This window comes from Ornithodoros turicata, chromosome 7 (assembly GCF_037126465.1).
Source record: "Ornithodoros turicata isolate Travis chromosome 7, ASM3712646v1, whole genome shotgun sequence".
NCBI lineage: Eukaryota > Metazoa > Arthropoda > Arachnida > Ixodida > Argasidae > Ornithodoros > Ornithodoros turicata.
Window position 1 is genome coordinate 4,671,343 of NC_088207.1, and position 9,930 is coordinate 4,681,272.

Genomic DNA, 9,930 nt, shown 5'->3' on the forward strand with positions numbered 1-9,930 from the left:
CGACGATGCTATCCAGGACGTTCTTAGACGTCTTGCCTCCCTAAAGATGCGTGCCTGGGAACATTTTGCGGCGTTGCAGGCAGCTGAGCGGTGGTCGCAGGAGTCCTGCTGTTCGCGCCTTCTTCTTGGCCGCTTTTTTCGTCGCCCTCCAAATGCTGCTGCGGAGCTGGTGACCTCTGGCGGGTCTGTTCAGGCTAGTCCTGAAGGCGTTCGGTCAATATTTCGTGACCACTTCGCCGCCTTGTACGGCGCAGTCGTGCCTGCTGATGCCGCAAAGCAAAACTTTCTGCCGACTTACAAGCACTTCGTCCTTAGCGCAGATCCATTTACTCTGGACGAGTATTCGGGCCGCCGTTAAGGCCCTGCGAACTGCATGGAAGGTCTCCCGACTCCGATGGTGTCCCTGCAGAACCCTATAAGTGCTTCTGGCGTACGCTCTCCGCTTTCAGAGTTATTCAATGGCTGCTTGGCGGACGGCCTCCTCTGCCCGTCCATGCGAGAGGGTGTAGTAACGCTACTATACAAAGACTCGTCTAGGAAGCGGGACCCGAATGTGTACCGGCCCGTTTTCCAACTTAATACGGACTACAAGATAGTTTCGACCGCAATTCTGCGTTCTTGTAGTTCCCTTCTGTCAGGTCTGTGCTGTTCCTGGACGGTCAATCAACTTGCACACACAGGCCCTGCTTGACGCCATTTACTGGGCGCACAGCCGTCAGCGACCCCCGGTACTGGTGCCTTTTGACCAGAATAAGGTGTTTCACAGGGTGCATCGTGGGTATATGTTCCGTGTGCTGGACGTGGCTGGCTTCCCTCTGGTGCGCTGGATTAAGGCCCTATACAAAGATTCCTCTCCCGTTCTCGGCGTAAACGGGTGCGTTTCCGATAGGTTCCCCATCAATACCGCTGTGCGGCCAGGCTGTCCTTTGTCCCCGTCGTTGTATTCCATCCCTAGTAAAAAAAAAAATAATAACAGCCTGGATCCACTGTGGAACCAGCCTGGAAAAGCCATTCCAGGCTTGCTGGCTAGGCTGGCCAAGGGTGTTTCCATGCTGGGTCCAGTGCTGTTTGAATTTCCATTCTGAGACCATCCAACTTCCATTCGGAAACCAGGATGGTTCCCTGCTGTAGCCAAGCTCGAAATGGGATGTTCCAGCGAGTACGCTGTGTTGTGGGGATTCTTGGCTGTGAATGCTGTGAATAAATTTTGGCTTATATAAGCAAACAAAAAGCCGAAATTAATTTCACAAATGTGTGCAAATGCTTTATTTATGCCCAAATATAATAAAATAAATGAATAAAATAGTAATAAAAATAAATAAATAAAATAACACATAAATAAATATCCAAAAGTGGGCAAGGTTATGCACAGAACACCACGTACATGACTAGATTGCAAAAAAAAATTACTGTTCATTGGCTTCACGCTGCGAGGTGGTGGCGGTGGTGGTGGTGATGGTGAAAGGGCTTGCCGTTGTCGGCCTCACGTAGGTGGGCAAAGTCACGACTTACGCCCTGGGGGAATGTGCGTCCTGGGCCGACTTCTAAGGGAGACGAGACGTGAGCTTTCCCGGCCTGTCAAACCGAAACTATAGCCATAATGCTCTCATCGTAAAATGCGACTACCCGCCATCGGCATCAACTCAGAATCTGCTTTGAACTGGGAAACGTCGGTTGTCGTGTTGGCGTCTAAGGTACACCCTGGTAATTCAGGTGTTCCCTCCTAAATTTCACCTTCGCCGACCGAACAAAAATGTGAACGTCTTTACATTTGTATAGTCGTGTGCTCTGTTATGCATCTTTCCTGAACCCGTGCACGAGCTCTATTACGACAAAGGGTAAGCGGCGTGTAGTACGGTTGATCCTCAAGTCCTAAATCTGAACCAAGAGGTACAGTTGTGACCCGATACTTATCTATAGTTACCTGAACTGCCATCATGATGTGTCATTGTCCCTCTTGCACGGCACAGACTTACTTTGTCGGTCAGTTAAATGAGAATGAGCGCCTGACAAGTGACTGCACATGCATGTATCAAACTTTGCATCAAATTGGGTGATATCACATTGTCGTCTTATAGTGTTGCCACTGTTGCCACTATTTGTAGTATATTTGTTATCATACGTATAATGTGGTGTTAGTTATTCGTATTTAAAACATTTGAATTTATTGCTGATTGTCACTTTGTTCATTTGTTAGCGTGTTTCCCGTTTCTGCTTTGTGCAACAATTTATCTTCTATAAGTTGCTTCTATTTGAGCGGAACCTCCTGTCTTAAAACACGGGTTCCACCAGAAGGTAGGCTGAAGTCTAAGCACTCCTACACCGGGACACGATGGACACATATTCCGGCTGGAGACCTGCGGCATATCCAGCCTTGTTCCAGCCTGTGTTCACTGTGGAACTCGTTCTAGACCATTCTTTATCCGACTGGATGCAGCCTGTTTCTGGGACAAGCCCGTTTCCAGGCTAGATCCAGTTAAATTCCAGGCTAGATCTTGTTATATTCCAGGCTGGAACCAGTCCAATAATCCAGCTGGAATTCCCACTGCATTTCCAGATGGAATTTTTACTAGGGATAGTGTTTAGTCCTATCCTAGAAACCTTAGCAACCTGCCTTCGACTTGTTATGTTTCCGTTGCCAGCCTCGTGGAACCTTCCTCTGTTCGCGTACGCAGATGACCTCTCCTTAATACTCAGTAACGAGGACTCGATAGGTCGTATTCACGTTATGTTAGAGAGATACGGTCCTGTATCGAATGCACGAATCAACGGAGAACAAAACGCTGCGCTGTTCATTAATGTCACTCCCTCCTGTCCGTCTCCATTCGGGATCCCTGCTAGGAACGAGGTGCGGATCCTCGATATTCATTATAACAGGACTGGGGTCTCTTCTCTTTCTTGGTTGCGTGTTCACGAGCGCAGCGTCTCGGTTCTCACTGATTTGAGAGGCCTAGTGCTCCCTATCTTCTGTAGAGCTCGCCTGGTTTCGTCGTGGTTCCTGAGCAAATACTGGTATCACGGGTCAGTTTGCCTTCCTCCTCGTCAGGTTTTCCTTGCAGCAACTCGTACGGCCTTTCGGTTCATCTGGGGCAACGGAGCTGAGTGGGTATCCTGTGCTCGTATGTGCCAGCCGAGAGACGCTGGCGGCTTGCGGGTGCCGCACGTAAAAATCAAGTGTCTTGCGCTCGGGATAAAGGCAATTTTCGACGGCCTTAGTGACCCTGGCGTACGTCTGCTTCGCCCGCTTGTGCAGAATAGACCGCGCTCTGAGTTTGTGGCCTCGCACTTGAGAGAGTAGTTTTGAACGTCCGTCGCCTAAGCGCATCATTCCCGTCCGACGATTTCTGTGTCTGGTACGTCAAGCAGCTTTATGCCGCTCTTCTGGAGCTCCTTCCGACGGCGAGCTCGGCTGTACCTCGCCCGATCGCGTGGCTTCATATTACGGCCGGCTGGTTGGATGCGCGCCGTGCAAGCTCGCAGTGGCGTCTTGCACACGATGTTTTACCTCTCAGGGACAGGTTGTTCGGCTTCGGTGTGACCAGGCCTTTTTGCCCTTTCTGCCCTACCTTTGAAACGTCGGAGCACGTTTTCTACTCCCGTCTACTGTCACAACTGTCTACTCTAAGATTTTTTGTGGCGCAAGGCTGAGGTGCTATACGCATTCCGTTCATTCGGTGGGGGACGGTCCAGTTAGTGAGCCTGCTCCCAGTTCCAGTTTGCGATAGACGCCAGTTTATCCTCCTGGCGGTAGAAATAAAAAAAAAGCTCTGGATAGCAAGTTGCATAGTGATGTGTATAAGCGGTTAATCTTATCGCGCGTGTTGTGATTCTGTTCCACGTGCCTACATGTCTGACCTTGATAAGCAGCGCCGCCTAACTGTGTATAAGATCGCGCTGTAGGTGGTTCTGAGTCTTTTGTACTTGCTACGTGGCTCCGAGCTGTCGGGCCATGATGTGCCGAAATTAAAGAACCTCTTGTTGGATGTTCCAAGTGTTCCGTGTGACTATGGACATACACAACATATATGGCGACGAGCTGGTGGAGCGGTACATCTGGCATCATGAACGTTTGGTCTGCAAAGGATATTCTTCATGAACACTAGTGACAGCAAGGGTTTGGTTCAGCAGCAGCCGGAGCCAGTTCCGACAAGCAGCAGTATGGCTACAGGTATGTCAGCCCTTGGCAACATTGAACCTTTCGACGAGTCCGTTTCCGATTGGAAGACTTACGAACAACGCATCACAAGTTATTTGAAAGTCAACAAAATTTCCCCGGAATTAGAAGTCGATGCATTCATCACATTGATTGGACCAAAAACGTATAGACTACTGCAAGATTTAGTGCCTCCATCGGAACCAACTTCAAAAACTTTGGATGAGTTAGTCAGCCCTACGAACGCATTTGTCACCACAACCATCAGTAATTGCTGAGCGAGCAAAGTTCCATGTTAGAAAACAAAAAGAAGGCGAAACAATATCTGAGTTCGCCGCTGCGTTGAAGCACCTCGCGCAAACCTGTAAATTCGGCGCAACTTTGGAAGAGGTGATGAGGGACCGCTTCGTGACAGGGTTGTCGCGCATTGATATTCAGAAATGCTTGTTCGCTGAAGATGAGTCATTAACCTTGAAGCGTGCACTGGAAAAAGCACTCTCATTGGAACAAGCGAGCAAGAATGCAACAGACTGTCACAGTGATATGAGTGCTAACCAACAGATTCAGCGACTTCGGAGCGAAGGAAAAAACTTTCCGTCGAAACATAAACAGTGTAGGGGTTGTTATCGCTGCGGAGGTGAAGGCCATGAAAGTAAAGATTGCCGATATCGCAACTTCGCATGCTTCAAGTGCGGGAAAAGGGGACATATTCAAGCAGCATGCATGTCAAAAGTGAAAGAATTGCGTTTTCCCAAGGCGAAGTCTGTCAAGCCCATTCGCAACTTGAGTTCAGAAAACCACGAAGATTCATTTTCGCACTTGCGTGCCCTAAAGGGTACGGCATCTCCCATTTGCTTCGACATGACAGTAGAAGGGCAACTTCTTAAGATGGAGCTGGACACGGGGGCAGCTGTTTCCGTAGTTTCGGAAAATGTTTACAAGGAACTGCTCCAACACAAGACATTAGAGCATACCGATGTTGTTCTCCGTACCTACACGGAAGAGGCCATAAAGCCTTTAGGGGTTGTTGTGGTCAACGTAGACTACAAAAGCAAACATTACTCGCTACCACTGCATGTCTTGGACAAGTCCGGGCCATCGCTGATCGGCCGTGATTGGCTGCGCCATATCAGACTGGACTGGAGCGTGCTCCACAAGCTTAACGCCGTAGAAAGCAGCAAGGCGTCGTGTACAGAAGCCGCAAAAAGACTGTTTTCGAAGTATTCACAGCTCTTCAACAATGAACTGGGATGCATAAAAGGAGAAAAGGTGCAGCTGCGTCTCAAACAAGGAGAAAAACCAAAATTCCTCAAAGCACGACCAGTACCATTTGCCTTGCGCCCTAAAGTAGAAAAAGAGCTGAAGGCTATGGAAGAAATGGGAATCATTAGCCCGGTTATGACATCGGATTTCGCTACCCCAGTGGTTCCTGTCGTAAAGAGCAACGGCCAAGTGAGGCTATGCGGGGACTACAAAGTGACCATCAACCCACTACTTGAAAGCGTGCAGTACCCGCTTCCGCGAATAGACGACCTTTTGGCGGACCTGGCAGGGGGCGTCAAGTTCTCTCGGATTGACCTCAGTCGCGCGTATCAACAGATAGAGGTTGATGAAGATTCCCGAGACTGCCTAACAATTAACACTACTCTTGGACTGTACCGAGTAAACAGGTTGCCGTTCGGCATCACAACAGCACCCACGCTTTTTCAAAAAGTAATGGACACAATGCTCAAGGGGTTACGCGGGGTGACGTGTTATCTGGATGATATTCTTATCACTGGCAATTCGGAACAAGAGCACCTAGAGAACCTGGAAGCTGTTTTAAAAGTCCTGGTACAACGGGGCGTACGTGTTCGCCCAGAAAAGTGCGAATTCTTCAAGGAGTCCTTGGAATATCTAGGACACGAAATTGATTCTACAAGCATCCGACCATCAGCAGATAAGGTTAAAGCATTGTTGTTGGCACCGCATCCAACAGATAAGAAGCAGTTGAAGTCGTTTATCGGATTGATAAACTATTACGGGAAATTTCTACCTCGGTTATCGACGGTGTTGCATCCTCTGTACCGACTACTACAAGAAAAAGTGACTTGGCTGTGGGACGTGGAGTGCCAGCGTGCGTACTCACAAGTGAAAGACTTGCTCGCGTCATCAGCAGTGCTTGCGCATTACGACCCCGACAAACCCGTTCAACTGAGCTGCGACGCATCTCCGTATGGACTAGGTGCGGTACTTTCTCACGTGTATGACGACGGTTCAACACGACCAGTAGCTTACGCTTCTAGAACTTTGTCAGACTCTGAAAAAAACTACAGCCAACTAGAAAAAGAGGCGCTCGCGCTTGTGTTTGGTGTTAAGAAATTTCATTTTTATCTTTACGGAAGGAAGGTTGTGCTTGTAACTGATCACAAGCCTTTGCAGTGTATCTTCGGCTCGAAGAAGGGGATACCGACGATCGCCGCAGCGAGGATTCAAAGATGGGCAATCTCGCTTTCTGCGTACGATTACATCATCAAACATTGTTCTTCGGAAGAAAACAGTGCGCCTGACTACTTTTCCAGACTTCCACTCCAGACAACGCGACAAAACTTCCGGGATGAAGTGGATTCGTTTTTCACGCTTTGGCTCGACACTTTACCAGTTACCAGCAAGGACATCGCAAGAGAAACGACGAAAGATCCTCTCCTTTCCCGAGTACTGGAGCACACCATGATTGGCTGGGCAGCTGAAATTAAGGATCCAAGCCTGAAGCCCTTCTTTCAACGCCGGAATGAATTGTCCGTACAGCAACGGTGCCTCATGTGGGGTCTTCGAGTGGTAATACCGCTGAAGCTGAGGAACAGAATACTAGATGAACTACACAGCAGTCACCCTGGAGTAATCAGAATGAAAGAACTGGCACGTAGCTTCATCTGGTGGCCGCATATAGATACGGATATTGAGACAAGAGTACGGAATTGCGACGACTGCCAACGTCACCGTAACGAGCCTGCTGCAGCCCCTGTACATCCATGGGAGTGGCCAACCCGACCATGGGAACGGATCCACGTAGACTTTGCGGGACCTTTCCAGCACCACAACTTTCTTGTTGTAATGGACGCACATTCGAAATGGCCAGAGGTTTGGCCCATGTCGTGAACAGCGACGTCAGCAACAGTGGAAAAGCTACGGGACTGTTTCAGCAGGTACGGCATTCCTGAGACTATTGTTTCAGACAACGGTCCGCAATTTCGGTCTGAAGAGTTTAAGTCCTTTCTGCGCAACAACGGAGTTCGACACATAACATCGGCTCCGTATCATCCGACTACGAACGGTCTTGTGGAAAGATTTATACAGTCGCTCAAGCAAAGTTTGAAGAAAAATCCGGTAGGTCCTCTTCACCTGAGGCTCTACAATTTCCTACTTGCATATCGTACGACTCCACACGCTACGACACGGGAATGCCCAGCAACATTAATGATGGGGACGAATTAGGACACGTTTGGACTTGGTGAAACCGTCAGTATTGTCTGAAGTACGTCACCAACAATTCAAGGGAAGTCTCCACCGACGTTCAGTGGTGCGTAACTTTTGTGAAGGACAAAGGGTGCGTGCGCGGAATTATCGCGGGCTTCCGAAGTGGTTATCTGGTGTTATTGTGAAGCAGACAGGCCCAGTGTCTTTTGTTGTACGAGTTGCTACTTCCAGGGGCACACTTCTGTGGAGAAGGCACCAGGATCAACTTCTGGATGCGGAGCAGGGCGTTCCACCTGGAACTACGTCCTCCGAAGAATTGTGGTGGGATTCACCTTTAACTGCTCCGGGTGATCGCAGCAACACTTCTGTCGTCGACGCAACGCAGCCATCTTCATCGGGAGAAGGGTGCCAAGGAGCCCATTCAGTTTCAAACGGTGAAAGAAGATACCCGCAGAGAATGCGGAAACCGCCAGACTTTTATCGCTCAAGTTAAAGTATCTCGGTTATCGTTTTTGTCATAAAAGTGTATAGTGTGGCATCACTACTATTTTTAAACTTCGAAGTAAGATGTTATAATTGAAGATAAACTACTTAACATTAACTTAACATTAAGAAGGGAGGAATGATGTGTATAAGCGGTTAATCTTATCGCGCGTGTTGTGATTCTGTTCCACGTGCCTACATGTCTGACCTTGATAAGCAGCGCCGCCTAACTGTGTATAAGATCGCGCTGTAGGTGGTTCTGAGTCTTTTGTACTTGCTACGTGGCTCCGAGCTGTCGGGCCATGATGTGCCGAAATTAAAGAACCTCTTGTTGGATGTTCCAAGTGTTCCGTGTGACTATGGACATACACAACACATAGCTGTGCACGGTGGCCGTGCTCGCACCGCCGTCGAGGTACTCAACAGGGTCAGAGCGGGCATCCGTAGAGTGGTTTACAGGGAGAGGGCAGTCCTTGGGGCCGTCCAGTTTGGAAGGCAGTGGCAAACATCAGCGACCATCTTCGAAGAAAGCAATGGTAGGTATGTAATCCGCTTCTAATATCATTTGTGCTGCTGTCCCACGTGTAACTCTCCTTGAGTATTAGTTTGTTGCGAGGTGGCATCTAGCACGTACATCAATCCCAGACCTGTCGTTAGCTCGTCTTCGGGTGTTGGCGTTGCGATGGTTGTAGTGCGTTTGCTACGTTAAAGGGAGCCAGCATCCAAGAGATATGGCTGGTCTTCCACCATGATACCAATACATGTGTTTCACCTGGGCACGTTTAACTTCTTTCCTCGAGAACACTCTAATCAGTTTTCGAACCGTGCACTTCTCCCTCCACGATGAATAACGCAAGAACGGCACGGACGAACAAGTGTTATTCATCATGTTACTAATTCAGCGCCTTCTTCATCCCTTCCACTTGTTTCTCCATAGGCTGTGGTGCTTTGCAAGTCAAGCAACCAGTCTCTCGGCGACGTATGCTTGGAAGCTGACGAGTAATCCACCAATAAATACAACGAAAGCGGGCCTCAAATCGCCCACCGTGAAGGCGGTGACCCCCTGATTATCTTGAGTACTGGTTCGTTCACTGTTCCTTTTATATGAACTCTTGAAGTCGTCCAAGGACTTCGCCCTCTCGTACAGTCCTGTGTTATCGCACATCCTCGCACAATCCTTGTGTTATCAATTTTTGGGGGGCTGCCCTGTAAGGGGACCTGTGTTGTACGACAGGTCCCGAAGGCGTCTCACCGTCAATGACCTCTTCAAAGCGGACAGTCTCTTTGGGGGCAATCTTTATTCAGTCGTTCAAATCCGCAGCTTTTGCATATAAACTGAATGTCTTGCAAGCAGGGCAAAATGACAGAAGCAACCTGGAACATGGCCAACACCCATGCGCTTCAAAATCATCTGATGCAAGATATGGTGGAGTGTGCGGTAAATGCATATACACACGCTCTTGTTACCGTTGTGTCGTAACAGCGATGCCGTGTCATAAATTCCATCTTCTAGTGGGACACCTCGGAGTAGAGACGTTAAAGATCCCTTGTAGACCGTGGACAGCGTCAGCACAAAGAACATGCACGACACAAGGATAATTCGAATCGACGTCAGTCTCTGATAATTTGATGCCAGCAGCCCCGGACTGGCCGTCCAAAAAAGTGACGTTGTGTAGAAGGACGACAGTCTGCAAAAAGGTGGGTGATCTTCCAGTAGCTGTTTTGAAGACGAGGAACGTGACCTCTGACAGCCGTGTCAGACGGCAGCTCAAAGGACCTTTCTAAGAAATGACCATCAACGCGAAAGGAGGCCCCCAACGACATTTGAGGAGCAGAAA

General features: G+C 48.9%; 1 protein-coding gene across 1 annotated transcript; it reads left to right on the top strand.

The window, feature by feature from the left end:
• Nucleotides 1-4,876: 4,876 nt before the first annotated feature.
• Nucleotides 4,877-7,291, top strand: LOC135400382 (uncharacterized protein K02A2.6-like). The gene has a single exon (XM_064632226.1). The coding sequence runs from the start codon at nucleotides 4,877-4,879 to the stop codon at nucleotides 7,289-7,291; it is 2,415 nt and encodes an 804-aa protein (XP_064488296.1).
• Nucleotides 7,292-9,930: the final 2,639 nt, after the last annotated feature.

Bases quoted from the DNA above. Each gene is read 5' to 3' on its own strand.
- LOC135400382 (XM_064632226.1), top strand. From the start codon at position 4,877: ATGTCAAAAGTGAAAGAATTGCGTTTTCCCAAGGCGAAGTCTGTCAAG.